Below are 21,060 nucleotides of genomic sequence, written 5' to 3'. Positions count from 1 at the left end.
TCATGGGGATGGCAAAAGGTACATCCTTGACAATAGACTCATAGACTCTAGGACTGGAAGGGACCTCAAGAGGTCATCGAGTCCAGTCCCCTGCCCTCACGGCAGGACCAAACACTGTCTAGACCATCCCTAATAGACATTTATCTAACCTACTCTTAAATATCTCCAGAGATGGAGATTCCACAACTTCCCTAGGTAATCTATTCCAGTGTTTAACTACCCTGACAGTTAGGAACTTTTTCCTAATGTCCAATCTAAATCTCCCTTGCTGCAGTTTAAGCCCATTGCTTCTTGTTCTATCATTGGAGGCTAAGGTGAACAAGTTTTCTCCTTCCTCCTGATGACACCCTTTTAGATACCCGAAAAATAGGACGATCACACTTGCCAAATTTCAAGTCCCTGCTCCAAAGCATAAAAGTGCTACAGTTCTTAATGAAACAGTAGTAAAAATTCTTTAACCTGGGGGAAACAACATATTTCCCTAACCTCATTCTAGGAAATAACTGAACCATTTTTAGTGGGAGGCAGGAGTGGAGGAATTAGCCTGAAATAGACATCCAGCTGGAAAATTTCAGTCTAAATGGTTAAATTTTGACAGAATTATAAGCCACTGAAAACAAAGTCTTGTAAAGGATTGTTACCTGTGTTGTTCTATAATATGGCTGTCCCCTGATGTAACTGACCACCTGTATGTACACTGGGTATGTCTTCTCTCATCTACCAATCAAACAGCTGGGAGCCAATTCAAATTCAGTAATTTTTACCTATAGTCCCTCCATTTCATCCCTCTTCACATCAATTCTAAGTGTAATGTCAGGTCACTGGAGCAGCTATAGCTGGTGTCTCTTTGGAAAGGCACTATCTTTGTTTCAAGGCCTTAGGAGAGCCCCACAGCAGCAAGATGACGGAAGACCCATAGATGAAGCAGTGGAGGAAGGGCAGAAGGAAGATGTTTTACTTTTACCTTCTTTTTTAAGCCGTTCATAACAGTAGCATTCTGTGCAAGTTGACCTTCTCCTTCATTCCCTCGGGTAGAACTGCCTCTGCCAAGCCTGGTAGAAGCAGGGAAAGTAGTGGCTCTGAACCTGCATGTCTATGCCATGCTTCAGCTCCCTCCTGCTGACACAGAGGATTTGCAGGATAGCAAACTAGAAGACCAGAGTGATCAGAAGGCTCAAGATTCAGTCATCTAGGAGACATCCATTTTTTTCCCCCACTTAAACTGACCCCCTCTTCCTCTGAGCAGAGGGGGGAAATCTTCACCAAGGAAACACAGACTGGATCGACTGGGTGTCTGCTTCTTTGCTCTCTCCTCATCCTCCTTTCCCAAAAAACTTCCAAAGAGAGGCCGCTTCTGCCCACCTCAGATCTTCCTGTCCCTCTCATCAAATGTCTCTAAGAATCTGTTCTTGGCCCTCTCTGCCCCGGCAAAAAAAAAAGAAATAAAAATCTAGTGCTTTTCACTGTTTTCTTTCTCAGATGGGGACATCTTAGAGGGAGAGAATATTGAATGTAATCTGATTTCATCTGTGCTCAAGGCTCCAGAGAATCCTAAATTAGTGTCCTAGGAAAAATAAAGATTCTTAAAATCTCATTTCACCAAGACCTTGAAGATCTCCCATATCAAGCAGAAGATACCAGGTGATTCAGTAGAATCTCCCATTTGTCCTTCAGGCATGCATCAAACAAGGCATTGTCTGTATGAAATTTTAGTTTGTACTGACTTGGCTTTTTATGTAGGCAAATATCTAGATGAGCTGCTATCCCCCCTGGGCACCCTCCAGGGGTAGGCATACCCCTGGTGAGAACCACTGATGTAGAGTATGGGGAGTTCTTCTCCCTAAACTTCTTGCAGAAGAACTGCCACTGGCCCTTCATCTGAGTCATCTGTTTGCAATATAAACCTATTTGAAAAGTTTGGATTAAAAAGAACTAGTTCCTGATGTGCACAGTCCTTTAGAGTCTTTAAAGGCATTGTCGCTGGCCTCAGATCACCGGATCCTTTTTGAACATCCATTCTTTACTAGATCTATGAAGGGAACTGCAATAGTGGCAAATCATGGCACTAAACGTCAATAATATTGTGCCAGTCCCAATAAATGTTGTATTTGTTATTTGTGAGGATGGGACAGACCATTAAGGCTTGGACCTTGTTGACTAGTTCTCATAGTTAAGACTACATTTTAGTCACAAGTATTTTTAGTAAAAGTCATGGACAGGTCACGGGCTGTAAACAAAAGTTCACGGGCCCATGACCTGTCCATGACTTCTACTAAAAATATCTGCCATGAATAAAACTTGGACAGGGAGCCATGGGTGCTTTGGGGGTGGCAGTCCAGGGGCACCTCAGGTGCTAGGGAAGGTGGCCTGAGACCCCCACTGGTGCTGGGAAGGGAGAGGGCTGGGCCACGGGACCCCCGCTGGTGCTTGGGCCGGGGGGACGGATAGCTCAGTGGTTTGAGCATTGGTCTGCTAAACCCAGGGTTGTGTGTCAGTCCTTGAGGGGGCCACTTAGGGATCTGGAGCAAAAATCAGTACTTGGTCCTGCTAGTGAAGGCAGGGGGCTAGATTCGATGACTTTTCGAGGTCTCTTCCAGTTCTAGGAGATAGGTATATCTCCAATTATTATTATGCGGCCCGGGACCCTTGCTGGTGCTGGGGGAGGTGGTTTGGCGGGGCCAGCAGGGGCTTCCTGCCCAGGTCCGAGTACCTGCAGCTCCTAGGCAGCAAAGGCAGGGGCCAGGGCAGGGGCTCCACTGCTCCCACCACAAGCACTGGGTGGGAGCCATTGCCTGGGAACCACAGTCAACGAGAGCTGCTGGAGTCGAGCCTGCAGGTGTGGGTAGCACGCGGCGCAGACCCTGCTGCCCCTCCATGTCCTAGGAGCTGCAGGTCATGCCAGTAGGAGCGAGGGAGCCCCCCCCCAAGGTAAGCACCACCCCACTTCTCAACTCCCTGACCCTTGTCCTGAGCCCCCTTCCATACACCGGGTTGGGCAGCCCTGGGCCAGCACCAGCCACTGTAGAAGTCATAGAGGTCACAGAATCTGTAACTTCTGTGACCTCTGTGACAGACTCATAGCCTTACTCTTAGTCATTCCTCTCCCACAATGTAGCCTAGGTGTGTGACCTCTTGATTTCTCACTTTCCATTTTGCTGGGTTTGCTCTCAGACTTATATCAGTGAGGGACTGGAGGACTGCTGCACCGGGTCTTATGTGGCTATCTCAGTTTTGGCTATAAATAATGTTAACCAAGAAGGCTGCTGCATATTGTCCATGCGGCTGCAGAATCCGGTCCATCAGTTTCTGGAAAGTTCTTGCTTCCCTGTGGAAGCAAAAAGGCACAGTGCAGAATTGATAAACCCAAAGCTTTGGAAAAAAAGTTTTCTCCTGCAATTCTGGTGTCAAGGGTATCTGCCTGTATCCCATCCTGAGGGCTAAAGTCATTAGTATGTGCCTGCTCCTTGCTGTTCTAACAGCTCATCTTCCTTTATGCATTGCATTGAATTTTCAAGTTGCATTATTCTTCCAAAAATCAGTGCAGAAATGTGCTGTGCCTTCAGGGTTTGGCATGAGCACAGTGAGGCTTCTCCATTCATTGTGCTTTTCTTCTACTAATTCTAGGGTCAGCATAGCCCATAGTATGTCCGGAACTGTGTCTCACATTTTCTGGGAGAGTAGCAGAGGAATCTCTTGGGAACATGCAGTCTTGTTATGCTGATGTGCTAGGTGGGTTTGTCCTAGTAAGGACAAACACTGGGGAATGCGTCGACTAGTTGCTGCACCTTGACTTTTTGTTCAGACTGCAGCTGCTGTCCTGTCCATATGGTCTCAGATATTTGTGTCAAGGATGCCTACGGTCTTAATTTGTGCTCTGGAGGGTAAGGGTTATACGAAAACCCTAGTGGTCTTCCAGGCTTGTAAAAGGTTCACATTGTAGATCTTTATTTTGGCTGTCGGACCCCATAATCAACTGGGGCCCACCTGCCTCACCACCTCAAAGGGCTCCTACCATTGGGCCAGAAACCTGAGATTTTGAGCTCAGCAGTAATAACAGTGACTAGGGCTGTCAATTAATCAAAGTGAATGCCTGCAATTAACTGAAAACAAAATTAATGCCTGAATTTTTTTAATGCATTAATTGCATACCACTGGATGAGGAGGGAGGCAATGGCAGCAAGGGGTTGAAGCCTCAGCCTGGAGTTCTGGAGGCAGCAGGTGAGTGGGGCTAAAGCCCTGAGAGTGGCTGGAGCCCCGAGCCCCAAGAAGGACCAAAGCTTAGAGTCCCCAGCCCAGAGTCTATATTTGAAAATAAAACATCCAAAGATATTTAAATAAATGATATTCTATTATTATTTAACAGTGTGATTAAAACTGTAATTAATCGAGATTAATTTTTTTAATTGCTTGACAGGCCTAATCATAACTGATTTCCTGGTTTGAAAACCTGCGATCAGGCCCCTTAATTGTAAGCCTTTTCTTGCACCTACTGGACTTTTACCAGGTTTTCCATGGCAAACATAAAATCATAGGTTTATTACTTCTGGGGGAATTCCGCACTACTGTGCAGATACATAATTAATGAGCTGTGCATGTTTTTTGTAAGCAGCTACCACTCTCCGGTCTCCCAGCTCTGAAGGCAGCAGCACAGGATTAAGGGTGGCATGTTATAGTACTGCCACCCTTACTTCTTCACAGCTGCTGGCGAGGCACTGCCTTCAGAGCTGAGCACCTGGCCAATAGCTGCTGCTCTCTGGCCACCCACTTCTGAAGGCAGCGCAGAAGTAAGGGTGGCAATACTGTGACCTTTCTAAAATAACCTTGCAACTCCCCTGTGGCAGGAGAAATGCTGGTCTCCCCCATGAAATCTGTAATAGTATAGGCTAGGGGTTCTCAGACTTGGTTTGTGGCTTGTTCAGGGTAAGCCCTTGGCGGGCCATGAGACGCTTTGTTTATCTGAGCGTCCGCAGGTATGGCTGCTCACAGCTCCCAGTGGCCACGGTCTGCCGTTCCCGGAAGCAGTGCAGGCTATAGCCCTGGTATAGGCTAAAAGCACACAAAAGACCAGATTTAACGGGAGAGACCAGATTTCACGGTCCATGAGTTTGGTAAGGCCCTAGATATAACCCCCAATGAACATTATTTCTATGAGCCAGAGCTTAAGTTAACTGGATCTTCCTCTAGCCCAAGATGGAATGGATACTAAGTAACCTTCCCTGGAGGCCTGAAGAGCCCCTTAATGTTGCTTTTCCTGGACTACTTCCTTTTGATTATTATAGACTATCTTTGTCTTGCTTGAGGAATCTCTGAAAAGGCAGAAAGTGTTGTCCTTGCCCAGCACTCTGATTCTTTGGAAGGCGTTCTCTGCTTAGAGGAGCTTTAGAACTCATTCTGTCAGGACATCAGTCACCTCTTTCATTAAAAGTGGGGAAGTTTCTGTGAACTAACTTTGCTGGTCTCAGTTTGCACAATTTCTCATGGTTACTAACTGAATCTATCCACATTGCTCAAATGGTTCTCAAAGTAGTTCCCACTCAGCCCAACAATGCCTGACTGTTTCCTGTCCTCCTCCTGTCTAGTTCTTTTTGTGTTTAATTTTCCCCCGCCGGCATCGTCACTGTTGATCAGACCCATTGTATATATTGGTGGCAGCCATATCAAGGGAAAACAGATTTCTTACACTTGCTGTGCTTGCCACAATGTGGCAATATGCACCCACTAAGAACATACAAATAGGCAAAAAAAGGGGAGGGGTCTTTGACAAAGTGGCTGCTTAGTTAGACTAGAGCTGGCTGGCAAAAAGGCTTCTCTCTAGTTTTGGAAGACCTTACCTGAGAAAAGATTGCCTGCCTGCCTGCCAGCCGGCCACCTTAAGAGGAGGCACTGGGTGTGAAAAATCATACTACGCAATTGGCTAACACCTGCTAACAGTTAAGAGTATAACCACCTGAATTGTAATTTTTCCAGGACACCAGGTCTAATGCCTCTGCTCTTGTGAAAAGTTGGCCTTGAATCTTCTAATCACTACATGTCTTTTCCTTCGAAAGGTGGCACCTCTCTCACTGTTCCGGGGCATAGTTTAATACTGATTCAGGGGAAAGAGCGCTGTCTACTGAATTAGCAATACTGTTTGCTGTATTAGGTCTTCCATACACCTACTACTCAGACCTTACCTGATTTAGTTTGAAAACAGAGAAGACTACCGAACAGTTGTATGCTTTTGATATGAGGCATGTTGACATATTTAAGGTTTTCATTAAGAATTTTTTCAGGAGGAAACTTACTCCCATGCATTTCAAGATGCTGTCTGTTAGGCATTATAATGGACTTTAGTTAATATAAAAGCAGGTTTTCTTAACTGAAATGGTGATGAAGTTCAAAGGCTAGTAGTCTTAATCAAACAGGATTAATTTTGCTATAGAAATTCTTGGGGCAGATTCTCCTTTCAGTGCACATAGTTTATTAATGCTAATCTGAGTTATGGGCACATCAAAATAAGAGTATAAATTATCCCTATGTTTTCCATCATTTGTAAGAATAACCAGCAAGAGACTGTAAATAAAGCATTCTGATGAAATGTCAGAATCTGCTTTGATTTGTCAAAGGCTAGAAATTTTCTTTTGAAAATTGATAATCAGTTCCTCAGAGTATTAGATTAATAACTGGAACAAAGACAAATTTTCAGCTTTGATTTATAAATTCAAAGGCTCACTTTTTCCAGAATGGGTACATATTACAGAAGAATAGGTTGTATAATATGGCAGGGTTAGAATGTTGGTGACCTTTACCTTTATAGAAGGTCAGGATTTGATTTAAGTGACTTGTAACTTTTAAGTTATTCATGCAACATTATTTAAATCAGTTTTAAGAGATTGCTAATAGAAATTTGTCTCTTGTAAAATTTAGACCCTGATTCATGAGACCATCTCTATTCAAGAAAGCACTTAAGCATGCGAGTTGGGGCCTTTATAGATACTGTAAATGACAGTTTTAATGTCTTTATTTCCAAAAGAAATAATCTGACTTTGAGTTGTCTATTTCTAGAAAACTTGTTTATCTGTAAATATTTTTCCTAAAACTAATAATTCTTCAGGTATGCATGGATCCCACTGTAGGTGTGCAAGCACTACATAGTTGTAAGCTTGGAATCTTTTGACTAGCAGTGTCTGGTGGGACTGTGTGTATGCCCTGTGCCTCTTTGTGAACCTATATAAAGGACAGAGCGGCCTGGCCCCTCCCTTAGCTCCCTCTTCTGCCCATGGTAGTGAGACAGAACCTGGCCTGTGACTCAACCCACTTCTGATTTCTGTAACTCTTCTCTTGTGAAGAAATGTCTTCTCAGTTCTCCCTTTAATTAATTTCTTCATTTAAGTTTTGTTGGTCATTCTCCCCCTCCCCATTCCCTCACCCCTGTCAAAAAAAAGAAGAAAAGAAAAATGAAGTAGTTACGGCAGATTGGGGAGACCTTCCTGTACATCCCCTTGTACAGCAAGGTGAAGTGCTTTGTGGTAACCACTAGCTATGGTATATTCAAAACTCTCTGGGTTCAAACCCTGTCTTTCCTTCAGTGTACTAATCCCCGTGGTAGACTAACAGAGCAGATGCCTGTTCTATCTTGGGGAAGAAAGTACATATCCCCAATAAGTATGCTATCTGCTGCTCTTTTTATCCTGCACCCAGAAATCCTGAGATGTCAAGTTCAAACTACACTTCTTGGAGCAATCCAGGAGGGTAACTTTGGAGGATGTCTTCACTCCTGGTTCCAAACAGGAACAGAGAAGTTTGTCTTAGGGAAGTGCTCTGATGACTAGCACCACACCTCTGGCTCCAAAGGAAAAGGAAGGTGAAGAAGGCACCATAACCATCTGTGCAGGCACTGGCATCCCTGATACTGACCATTTCTACCTTGGGTTGGGACCAGAGGCCTCCGTGCCAATTGTGTCAGTGCCTACTCTGGGGAAGAGAGACCCAGCCTCATCTTTCAGAGCAGAAAGGCACGCCCGCACCGAGTGCAAACACAGCTTGGACAGGCAATACATCTATCCCGCAGAGGGGATTCTGAACTGAGAGAGAAGCCCTCAACATTAACAAAGGATAGCACTAAGACACCAGCACCACTACCTAAAGGGAGAAAGACAGGCCCACTAATATCAGTGCTAAAACCCGGGCCAGCACTAGAGCCAGAACACTTCCCAGTACCAAGATAGGCCTTCAAGTCCCCCTCACTGCTCCTCTCAGCACAGATATTGGCACTATCCCACTGCCAAAACAAAAACCCCAAATTATGAAGGAGTCTTGAAATCTAATGCAGCTAGCTGGTTCTAGTTACTTCACTACAAATTCACCTGAGAGCAGTGTAAATACTAGACTTTAACTTTTTCTCATGATTTTTTTAATTAGCAGTTTCACTATATAGAACACTTTGTAGACATAATATCACTTTTGTAGGTTTAGAAAAAAATAACTATAACTTTTAATTCTTCTGGCATGAATCTCATTACATGTCAGTCCCAACCAAACTTCTTTTGCAGCAGACATTTAAAAAGTGTTACTATTTTTAATTACGTCTCCAGTTTTTAAAAAAAAAAATCCCTTTTCTCTGTTGTTTGAACACCTTGTGTTTTAAAATTATGGTTGTGAAATGTCACTATTTAAAATACATTTTCCTTTTAAAGGAGAAAAGTGTAGCTCCAAAACTGCTCTTTTTTTCTTTTCCAGACAGATCTTGACTATGTACACAGTGTTGTAGCAAGCCTGGAAAAAGAGTAAGTTGTGGGGGTTGTTTTGTTTTCTTTTCTTAAAAAAACTGTGGTGTGAGGGAAATGTTTTGTTTACTTCCTTTTTTTCCTCAGGGTTGTTTTGGTTTTAGAAAAAATAAGTGCATGACGACAAACCAAGGGGAAGTAATTAAGTAGGTTAAACTGTAAAACAGTAAATGGGATTACGTGGATTTGGCGTGACATAAATGGATTGGGTTGGCATGACATAAATGGATTCTGTGACATCTGCATTCATGGTATCCTTTGCAGTGGTATGCTCAAACTGAGCTATAGAAGAGAAAGGCCAGGTATTATAAAAATTGACATTATTAGATTAACTAGACCAGAGGTAGGCAACCTATGGCACATGTGCCGAAGGCGGCACGTGAGCTGATTTTCAGTGACACTCAGACTGCCTGATTCCTGGCCACTGGTCCGGGGGGCTCTGCATTTTAATTTAATTTTAAATGAAGCTGCTTAAACATTTTAAAAACCTTATTTACTTTACATACAACAATAGTTTAGTTATATATTATAGACTTATAGAAAGAGATCTTCTAAAAACGTTAAAATGTATTACTGGCACGTGAAACCTTAAATTAGAGTGAATAAATGAAGATTCGCCACCACTGAAAGGTGGCTGACCCCTGAACTAGACTATAGTGTTGAGTGGAGGAGTTACTGTTCTGGAAGACTCACTTAGGAAAATAACTTTTATACTAGTTTTGTTTTATGTTGCTTGTTTAAAAAATTCTACTGCCGTATTATTCTGTCAACATAAATTAAGAATGTAATTTTACCAGATATAAATCCTGCATATCATAAAAGTTAGAAGATGAGCCCTCATTCTAATGTATTGTGAAGGTAACATTATACATTTGTTCCAAATGATTACAAATATGTTTTATGTCAGACACAGTAACTGCACCAATAATAAATAAATAAATAGTCCCACTGCACTTATTTACTTGATGTTTCTGATGATAGATTTTCTACAGAAATCAGTTCTGGCTTGGTGGAAATAATATCCCCACCTGCGACTTACTATCCTGACTTGACAAATTTAAAAGAGACATTTGGAGACTCAAAAGAAAGAGTCAGGTAAGGTTTTTTCCCTCAGACCCTTCTTGTTTATGTAATGCCAGTCTGAGTGTGAATTCTTGAACCATTTTTTGTATATACTTTAAATTATGTGGAAACAAGGCCCTAATTCTGCAAAGAAAACCGAATGGGTGAATCCTTGCATCCACGTGAAGCACTGCCTGCATGTTTTTTTCTTAAGGATTGAAGCCTAAATCTTAAGCTTTGTGGGCTTCATTTAATGTTAAATTCTGGGAAGGTGCAGTGGGAGTTCAGAATATAACAGCATATAAGATTTTTGTTGCATAACATCATGTAGGTTGTCTGTTCTTGTTTTCTGTTTCCCTTCATGCTGTCAGGAATAAAACAGTGTGTGAAACTCAACAGTATTGTTCAGTTACCATTTGAAATACCCAATATATTTTTAGAGAAAGCTCAAATAGCTGCAAGAGATCAGATTTAGTTGGGTCATTCCTCTTTTTGTGTTGCAGCATTTGGGGATGTGAGGGGGGAGGGAGGGAGTGGGGATTGACCTGTTTTTTGTGGGGTTTTTTCAGACAGAGGCTTTCCTGAGAGAATAATGCCAGATATAATTGTTCTAACATTCAAATAACGTGTAATAACTTGTCATCCTGTATAGTGCAATTCACTATGTATTGTGAAAATTTTTATTTTATAATTCCTTGACTTTTTTTAACATTTAATTTCAGATGGCGAACAAAGCAAAACTTGGACTATTGTTTTCTTATGATGTATGCCCAGAAAAAAGGCATTTATTATATTCAGGTAAATCAATGTTCTTTGATGTGTAAAGCTATTCAAAGACACCATGGTGATGGGCACATCATAAAAGCCTAAATAGAATATAAATAGAATGATTATATATTTGTAGGGTGATTGCAGTTATGGTTATTATAGTATTAGTGAATGTGTATAAGTTGAATTACATACACTGTCTAAACTGGAAACCCAGTTGTCTATATGCTTAAGTGTGGCCAAAAACTGCTGATGTGGCAAAAAAGAAGGAACACTGACTATTTAATTTTGCTTTTTTCATATGCCAAAGAAAGGGGTAGAAGTGGAGCCTCTAAGATGCAAAGTAACAATAGAATAGCTGTTGATGGAAGTAGAGCTCTAGATGCTGCATTATTTTTAATTGGTTTTGAAGAGGTATAGATAGTTTTTCTGTCTTTTGGCATATAAGCTAATGTGACTATATATTGAGTATAGATGCTTTTAAGTGTGTTGCTAGATTCACTGCTTTTAACTAAAAGTTAAGATTGTGCTAAGAGCTGTAACAGTTCTGAAAAATTAAAATAAACTTTAATGTAGCCCTGAGTAGATTTCACCTTATTCCTGCTTCCAGGTAGAAGCCCCACCTTCTCCTCCTCCTCAGATACATTTAGGGCTTGAGCTGCTATTAGAAGAAACAGCAGCATGTTTTCTTCAGGCAGCATTTGCTGCCAACACTGCTCCCTACTGACATAAAACCACCTAATCACAGTATGGCACACATATCTGTACAGAGGAAGAAAAGAAGAAAATTAGTTGGGAGCTCTCAAAATAAAGGTGAATTAAAGTGAGAATTTTTAAAAAACTGGCCTGTCTTGGTGGTTAACTAACCATGACTCTCCCTTTTTCTAAAAAGTGAGGCCACGTGTAAGACTTGGCAGGACACCTGAAAGACTGAATGTACATAGATTAAAAAGAATGTATGTATACTGCTATGAGCTGGGTGAAACCTTGTTATGGGTTGAGCTAAAACCTCATTCAGACTGGTGTGTGAACGCACCCTTTCTTTGATAGTTGTAAGATACAGTTAAGGCGCCACACGTAAAACAAGGCTTATTAGATTTTGTCTGGACACTATCACCATGTGAACAGAGGGTTCCACTGGGTATCATGTGAGAGAACACACACAAACTGAGAACAGACAAGAACAGAAAGAGAGGCAGAGGTAAAAAGCAAGAAAGCCAAGCAGTAGCCTGTGAGCACAATGTGACTCTGGAAAAAGCTAGAGAGAGAGTTTTGGGTCTGGTGTTGGCTAAAGATGCTTAGGGGTGTAAACTAAGAAAGTGCCCCTTTTGTTCTTCCTATGTTCAGACAAGCAGGATTTTGTACAATCCTTGTAAATAAACAAGATTGCATCAAGGAGATCAGTTTTACTTGCAACTGGAACATTGCCAGAGCCCTGAAATTTGACTAGCTGCTCAGATCAATAAGGGGTAACAATACCAATATTGTACTCTACATTTAGTGTTTAAAAATGGCATTAACGAATGGTGACCTGATTGGCTTATAAGGAATCATGGCCATGAAGAAATTTTCAGTTAGATCCTACCATAAACATGTAGAAATAAAAGTGTTAAAAGCTTACAAAAAAGTGTAAAGTCCCTTCTCTTTATTCAGATTCTGCACAATATACCTAGGCCCTTCAGTGTTGTCCTGTAGTATCTCTTATCAGGATGGCTGAAGGCACCTAAACTTTGGCCTTGTATCTCACAGTACACCAATGGATGCAGTTATAAGACAGTAATTTTAGAATTTAAGCTATTAGGAAGATTTGGTCCTGCCCTTGGGTTTGTACAGCACCTACCACAATGGGACTCCTATCCTGATTGGAGCCTTTGAATGTTACCCGAATACATATAGTAAATAAGAAGTAATGCACGTTATGGCCTATCTTATTTTCACACTGTGTTGAATCACTGAAACTGGTTCTTACCAATTAATTGTATTTGTGACAATAAATACATGAAGAAGAATAAAAAATCAGTGTTGAGATACATCTTTTTCCCCCCTTCATTTATCTGTTTATTTCTCTTCCCATGTAACTTTAGTGGTCCTCACAGTTGACATGCCATTTTATGTATTCAGTGTTGTCATGTTGGTCCCAAATATTAGAGAGAGAAGGTGAGTGAGGTAATATATTTTATTGGACCAACTTCAGTGAGACTTGAAATAAGAGCTCTCTGTAAGCTTAAAAGCTAGTCCCTCTCACCAGCAGACGTTGATCCAATAAAAGATAATACTTCACTCGCCTTGTGTGTCTCATGCCATTTTGTAGACTATTGTGTTGTCATCTGCTACGATGTCAGTTTTGTTACAAATAATACATGTATTCATGTGAAGTAAAGCAAACAATACAACCAATTAATTTTTATCTGGAAACTCCCACTTAGTCATTTGTGTGCCTACAAACAACACATGCGATAGGAGGAAACATATGTACAGATATTAATATTCAGCACATCCATTATGAGCAACAGTTGTAAGCAGAAATGGGCAATTTTGGGGATAGAGTCCAAAATTCTCACTACTATGGAACATTTAATTTTTTTTTAAAAATTGTTTGTTTAATCATGCCAGTATTTGCTTCAAAGCATAATTCTAAAATGGAGATCATTCTGCTTTGAATTATGTAAATATTTCTTTGCTTATTTTCCATGATAATTGCTTTCTATATTTGCTGAAACAATTGCTGTTGAGGGAATGGGACTATAGCTTCTGTTTACAAGCTGTTATTTTTATTGGCCATTATAAAATGCACACATAGGAACCTTCAGTTTCCCATCTAAGCAATGTGCGGGGAAAATACCAAATAAAATATTATAGAAGTTAAAAGATGGTGCTTTCCCTTTTGGTGCAGTTCTATTATATGCCAGAAAGTAGCAAAATCAAGCAAATTCACTACAGTAGTTGTGTACTAAAGTATTTAATATTGCCACAGCCTTCTGATCAAGGATGAGAGATTATTATTGATAGTTTATAATCTAATAGCAGTTAAGTATCAGAGGAGTAGCCGTGTTAGTCTGTATCCATAAAAACAACAAGGAGTCTGGTGGCACCTTAAAGACTAACAGATTTATTTGGGCATAAGTTTTCGTGGGTAAAAGAAAGCCACTTCTTCAGATGCATGGAGTGAAAATTACAGATGCTGGCATAAATATACTGACACATGAAGAGAAGGGAGTTACCTTACAAGTGGAGAACCAGTGCTGACAGATGGATCTGATAATTTTCACTCCATGCATCTGAAGAAGTGGGTTTTTTACCCACAAAAGCTTATGCCCAAATAAATCTGTTAGTCTTTAAGGTGCCACTGGGCTCCTCATTGTTTTTTTTGTTGTTTTTTTTTTAACAGCAGTTAAGTATATGCGGAATGGAATCTTTATCTGGATATTATAAGCTTGTAAAGAGAAAAGTTTTTTAAAACTATTTCCTATCCAGTTCACTTTTATGTGTTCCCAGATAGTTGATGTATATATCCCTGGATTTTTGCTATAAAGAGTCTCCAAATTAATTATCCTCAAATAGGTGGACGGTGATCATGCTTCTGCAGTAATAATTCTTGTGTATGATGCCTAGATACCAGAGTGGTGTTTGCACTAGAAATCTATGGATAAATATATTTTAGGACTACTTTTTCCTTGCTTTACTTTTTATTTTTGCGTTGCTCTTCCTGCTTTGTGTTAATATGAGTGTTTGATTTCCCTAGCTTGAAGATGATATTGTTGTCAAGCAGAATTATTTCAGCACGATAAAAAATTTTGCACTTCAACTTTCTTCTGAAGATTGGATGATTCTAGAATTTTCTCAGCTGGGTTTCATTGGTAAGAAAAATGTCCAGTTTAGTAGTTTGAAAAGAAAAAGTTCAGTCAGAGAATCTCTGATTAATATTGCTGAGACCTCAAAATTACCTTCTTTATACTGGTAATGGAACAGGGAATAAAAATGGATTGACTTTTATGGCTATATGCTGTAACTGTACACTACAATAATTGTGGTTACCTATGGATGTTTGAGTCAGAATTAAGCAATGGAAAATGAGAACACTTTTATAACTAAAAATTAAGTTACTTTACAAAATATGGAAAATCAAAATTTAAATGTGTTATTTCTAATTATCTGTCGGCAAAATAAAGATGACATTAAAAGAACATTGCATATGTGAAGCAAGGGGACAAAATCAAGAAAACTCACATAGCCCAAAGTTACTTTTATGTCTTTTTGCCATTAGAGACCTCACAAGTTTCCAAGCAGCCATAAAAATTAGTCAGCAGCCATAAAAATTAGTCTCTTTTGCAGAAAGGTTCTATTCTACCCTCCCACTTCTACTTGGAGCAACCATATGACTTCTAGAGCCTGTCCCCTTTCTAGGGATGGAGTCACAAATACCACCTGTTATTTACAGTGAGTAGGATAATGACTACAATGTTGAGACAGAAAATGCAGAGTCCAGAATCTTAGCAGGTTGACCACCACTATGTCATGAGAGTAATTTTAGTGTTCTTTGTTTCCTACACAATAATGGATTTTATTGAGAGGCACAAAACTTACATAAATGCAACTGAAAGAGCTTTCAAAGGAATTTAACGCTTTGAAAGTTGATACAACTAGAATCACAGTCTGGTTTGATCTAACTAACCATAATGAACTAGAACCACAGTGACAAAATTGGAAACTGATTCAAAGAAGCTATGACACTTTTCCATTAGTTAGTCAATGTTACTGATCCCAAATACAAAGATCATAAGTTGAGCCCAGAACAGGAAGAAGAATCTGAAACGTGGCTAGTGGAATGTAACCCTGAGGTTTTTTTCATTCTTTTCCCACATTTCAATTAAAGACTCAGATCTCTACCTACATATTTGTTTGCAAAGGAAATTGTGTCTCAGTTCATAGTATTAAGGTGGTGGGAAACAGTGAATGTAAAATTAGACTCTTGATTTCAGAATTTTGTCAATATTTAAAGAACCTGCATTCCTCTGAAGTCAGCTTAGTATCAAATGTGTTTTTATATGTTCCACACATGCACAGGAAGTGGGGGAGATATGACCCTTAACAGGCAGGGCTGTCTCTACCCATATACAAAGTATGCAGCTGCATAGGGCACCAGGAAATTTGGGGCACCACATTTCCTAGTGACCTGAGCAGCTGCGTGCTGCTCCAGCCCCTAATCCGCATCTTCCCAATGGCCCCCAGCCCTGCCCCTACTCCACCTCTTCCCCAAAGCCCCGCCCCGCTCCACCCCCACCCTGCCTCTTCCCGCCCCTGCTCCACCCAATCCCCACTCCCTGGAGGACTGCTGCAGGGGTCGGGACTGCACTCACCGCGTGGTAAGTGGAACGACCCAGCCCCAGCCTGCTCCATTCCCCTGGCTCCCTGCCTTGCCTCGCCGCTGGTGAGTGCTGGGGGGAAGATAAACGTTAATTATGAATTTTACTTGGGTTTTGGAATTTGCTTCACAATCTAACCATTCTCTTAATGTAGATTTTCATATGAAATTCTGTGGTTTTACAAGTAATGTAAAATTAATTATAGATTTTTCTTAATTAGCATAGTACAATCTGGAATGTCTTCTGGCATGCAGGAGCTTGCAGTCTGCAGTTTTGTAAGATTGAAAAGGCAAAATATTTAAAATCTGCCATGTGCTGAATCTTTAGTTTACACTTGCAATTTGGGACATGCAACATATAACTCTATGAGTAGAGCCCTATATGGATAAAAAGTGTGTATCTGTATCAGATCCCAAACATGGTCCACAGATATAAAGCGACTATCTACAGATTTACAGGACTCTAGGTATAAAATTTGGATCTGCATCCATCCACTATCCACAAACATGGTCCATGGCTATAAAACAGATATCTGCAGATTTGCAGGGCTCTACTTATGAATAAGGCTATATTTTAGTCATGAATATTTTTAATAAAAGTCATGGACAGGTCACAGGCAGTAAACAAAGTAAATCTATTTCCCCATGTTTATTCCCCCCATACTGTTCCTCACAACTTCTTGTCAACTGCTGCAAATGGACCATTTTGATTACCACTACAAAAAGTTTTTTCTCTCCTGCTGGTAATAGCTCACCTTAAGTGATCACTGTAGTTAGAGTGTGTATGGTAACACCCATTGTTTCATGTTCTCTGTGTGTATATTTCTATATCTTCCTACTGTATTTTCCACTGCATGCATCCAATGAAGTGGGCTGTAGCCCATGAAAGCTTATGCTCAAATAAATCTGTTAGTCTCTAAGGTGCACAAGTACTCCTATTCTTTAGGCAGTAAACAAAAATTCATGGCCCATGACCTGTCCATGACTTTTACTATATACCCCTAACTAAAACTTGGGTAGGGGGCCACAGATGCTCTGTGGGGGGCGGTCCAGGGGCACCACGGGTGCTAAGGGAGGTGGTCTGCGACCCTACTGGTGCTGGGGGAGGGGGTGGGCAATGGCCGAGGACCCCCACTGTTGCTGGAGGGGGGTCTGGATGGCGGCATGCAGCCCAAGACTCCTGCTGGTGCTGTGAGGGAGGATTGGCGGGGCTGGTGGGACTCCCTACCTATCTCCGCAGGTCCTTACACCTCCTAAGCAGCAGAGGGGCCAGGGGACTCTGCGCAGCTCCCTCCACAAGCACTGGCTGCCCAGCTCCCATTGTCCAGAAACTACAGCCAATGGGAGCTGCGGGGGCTGCCGGCACAGGCAAAGCGCGGAACCCCCCTGGCCCTTCCACCTAGGAGCTACAGGGCCATGCCAGTGGGAGCCGGGGAGCCCCCCACCCCAAGGTAAGAGTCACCCTGCACCCCCCAACCAGAGGTGCTGGAACTAGGATGTGGGGCGGGGGTGCTGCAGGACCCCCAGATTTGAAGTGGTTTTCATTATAGACAGGGTTTACAGTTTGATTCAATGGCTCTCAGCACCCCCACTATACAAACTGTTCCAGCGCCTCTGCCCCCAACCTCCTGCCCCTAGCCCTGAGCCCCCTCCACACACCCAAGCTGCTGCTGGTGTTCCAGGGGCTGCCTAGCTTGCGTAGCCCCTGAGCCAGCACCAGCTGCTGCAGAATGAATCTGTGACCTCCAGGACAGACTTTCATCCTTACCAATGAGTTACTTTTTAAAGTATATTTACAGATCATTTGTAAAAGAGACACATTTCTCTCCTGACGCCTACCGTTGAGGAATAATAAATAAGCATTATTTATTACAAGTTGCTTATTTCATAGAGTTTCTGGTTAAATCATGAGTGAAACTGATTGGAACTCAAAGATTAGAAGTTGAGTTATGCCAGATTGCCTGTCCGTTGGCTTTTCTTTATATGGATTCTGAAAATTATTACTTTTAAAAAGTAATTAATTGTCTCCAACTGCTCTCTCTCTCCTTTTTATCTCTTGCTCTCCCATATATTATATTTACTGCTTACTCCATTCTGTAACCATTTCATTCAGATATTATTGCCAGTAGGCTTTCAGCAGGATTTAACCATGACTACACCATAGCTTAAGTGTTTTTTATTGAGAGAGTTAAATCAGGAGTCTAATGCTCCCAATTTAGCTACTTATTCTATTTTTAAGTTGAGTGAATTTAGTATTCTTGAAAGTGTGTGATTAATAGCATTGTCTAGAGACATATAAAGATAGTGTAATCATCCATAGTGCAAAATTCTTCACATAGTTATCATTATTCTTGATTTGCCTTATCTCTGCTATTCCATTTCTGGTTCTTTATGTGGACACATACTACAAGTTGTACAATGTTGGTAACAAAAGATGTAGGGGCAGCCAAATAAATCACTATTTATGACTTGGGATGAGATTTATATCCAGATCTCCAAAGGCAAAAGTCTAGTTTATTGACCTGTTTTATCACTTTGTCCCTATCGATCTAACTTAGAAGAATAATAATTGAAATGTTAACAGAGATATGGCTTTAGCCATACTCTGTTGTAAGCCTTAGCTATCTTACAAGTTCATTTATAAAAATGGTATTTTGTTTTTGTTAAAATTTGTCTTGGCTGTAAATCTTATTTATGCATACATCTAATCTATTTTTTTAAAAAGTGCGATAGAAAACAAATTGTTTATACACAGAGGTGACAAATTCATCCTTGTTGATAAGGGGTTTTGACTGACAGCCAAAAAAACATAGCATTTTACTGTCCATACATCATAACAGAAGTTTCATTCTTTGTATGCTGTATATGTAGTCTTTAAGTGTTGTCACTTAAACTAAATAAATTATAAAGGGTGGAATTCTGTGCTTCACCTCTACGAAGCACAGGACACAGTCATCAGTTTTGAGGTAGGGGATGCCCTCCCAATTCTGGGCTGCTTGGTAGTCCATGGTATATCATAGGCAGCTCTGGGAACCTGTCTGTAAACTATGGCAGCCTGTCTCCAGCAGCCTGTGACCTGCAGGAGTGCTCAAATCTCTGCCATGCAAAGTGCTGCAGCGCTGTCCTGGACATCCCCTATGCCAGGACTTGCAAGGAAGTCCTCTGAAGGCAGCCTTGCAACTGCATTCCACAGTTCTATGCTGGGGGAATCCTCCCATGGCTGGTTTTAGGGGTTTTTAGAACTCCTAATATGAAGGGGCCGTGGAGCAGGGGTGAGGAGCTCACTCAAGTTTTTAATTTTTTTCAAATTAAAATATTGAGAACAAAAAGTTAACTTTGGATGAGTTTGGACTCTAATAACACCAGCTGCCAGACAGATTCGGTCAGCGGATCCATTTTAATATTAGCCAAAGAACTTCAGTAATTTGCAGAATATAAACATAAAGAATAGTATAAAATTTTTTCACTTTGAATGTGTTTCTGGAGATATAAAATGAGTTTTAGAAACATTTTGATCTGTGGCTGTAATTAACTCTATGTTTAACACGATGCTTTTACTAAAGTTTTTAAATGAATGATTTAGATATCTAATTCAGAGAAGAATTAAAGCAAAGTTTTCCTCTTGAATTGTATCTTTTACATTAATATTGACCAACAAAATACTATGCAGTCAGAATAGTGTAATTTACAAGAGTTAAAATATACTGAGACTCTAATGAACTAATAAACTAATAGAAGGTCATAATAGGTAATAGTAAATTTTCCACTGTATATCTTTTTTGAATCCCACACTCTCATTTGCCTTCTTCTCTATATAAACACAAAATTAATATTTTTAATATGGAGAAATAATCTTCAACCTTGTATTTATAATGGTTTACAGAAATCTGGTCCTATTTTAAGTTTGACTTTTCTATTCTAAAGTTCTCTGTTCTTGGAATTGTTGAAGAATTCCATATTTATATTGATTTGTGTTTTATTATGCAAGTTGAGTATTTTAATGATGTTGGGATTTGTAATATTGTAAAGAGCTGTTTTCTGATGTTTTCCTGTTTACAGTTTTGCTCACCTTATTGACATTTGTGATATCAACTGGGATTTCCAGTTGTGAGATGGTGATACAACTTGCCTTAGCACAAACAATATGGTCTCTGGGCTCGTGATATCAAAAGAGTTGTTTCAGAATAACTACTGTTAATTTAGAATAATATCTTTACAGGTAAAATGTTCCAATCTCCAGATATCACTCTTATTGTAGAGTTCATATTTATGTTTTATAAGGAGAAACCTATTGATTGGCTCTTAGATCATATACTCTGGGTGAAAGTCTGCAACCCTGAAAAAGATGCAGTAAGTTCAATTTTTATTATGTAGCTTTTAATGTCATTTCTTGATAAAAAGCTTTACTTTCTGTGACTCTAAGAGGTAGTATGTGATGTGCTGATTCTTTTCATGGTTTCTTCATGTCCCAATACAAATCTCAGTCTATGATCTGAATCTGTGAGAAAGTTTTGGAGACCTCAGAGATCAAAGTAATGGCTTTCTTAAATTTCTTAATGTTTCAGATTTGGGAGGTTTAGAAATGCATTTTTGGGGGAAAACAGAGGTCAACATTTTTTGTGCCTAGAAGTCCTATAGCAGTTGCACTAGCTATATTTCACATTCTGCAGCAAAATTATTTGAGTCCATTTTAATTTTTGAAAATAATTATAAAGGTTCATCCCAGTAGCTCAATGGTAGTGCTCAATACTTCAGTGAAGTAGTCCTTCATTGAATATACAGTCTTGGAGTAAATTCTTGGTCCTTTTGAAGTCAATAAAAGTTTTTCCATTGACTTCAGTAGGCCAGGATTTCACCCAGCGTTTCTTCGTCTTCAGACTATCACATCTCTGTGGAAGTAGTTCCTGTAGCCCTATAGGGAGTATCTCATGTAGCCACACAGAAAGTTCTCTGTCCAGTGAAGAAGCAGTATTGACTAATTCCATTAAAAATCTCATCCAAGTCTCACTAACCAAAAGAATGATGGCTACAATATGGGGAAAAAAGGCTTCATCACTGAGGTGCTATTCTGCGTGTGTGTTTGCCTGCAGAGTGTTTTCACGT

General features: G+C 40.4%; 1 protein-coding gene across 6 annotated transcripts in view; it reads left to right on the top strand.

The window, feature by feature from the left end:
* The window catches only part of MGAT4A (alpha-1,3-mannosyl-glycoprotein 4-beta-N-acetylglucosaminyltransferase A), a 144,391-nt gene that overhangs the window by 84,864 nt on the left and 38,467 nt on the right, over positions 1 to 21,060 (top strand). For all 6 annotated transcript variants that reach the window (XM_050931772.1, XM_050931782.1, XM_050931792.1 and 3 more), the window contains exons 6-10: positions 8,719 to 8,765; positions 9,747 to 9,860; positions 10,550 to 10,625; positions 14,338 to 14,452; positions 20,177 to 20,307. In XM_050931772.1, the coding sequence (XP_050787729.1) occupies positions 8,719 to 8,765; positions 9,747 to 9,860; positions 10,550 to 10,625; positions 14,338 to 14,452; positions 20,177 to 20,307 (483 nt within the window). The remainder of the gene's footprint in view (positions 1 to 8,718; positions 8,766 to 9,746; positions 9,861 to 10,549; positions 10,626 to 14,337; positions 14,453 to 20,176; positions 20,308 to 21,060) is intronic.

The sequence above is a fragment of the Gopherus flavomarginatus genome, chromosome 1 (assembly GCF_025201925.1).
Source record: "Gopherus flavomarginatus isolate rGopFla2 chromosome 1, rGopFla2.mat.asm, whole genome shotgun sequence".
Lineage (NCBI taxonomy): Eukaryota > Metazoa > Chordata > Testudines > Testudinidae > Gopherus > Gopherus flavomarginatus.
This window is presented reverse-complemented; position numbering and strand designations above follow the sequence as displayed.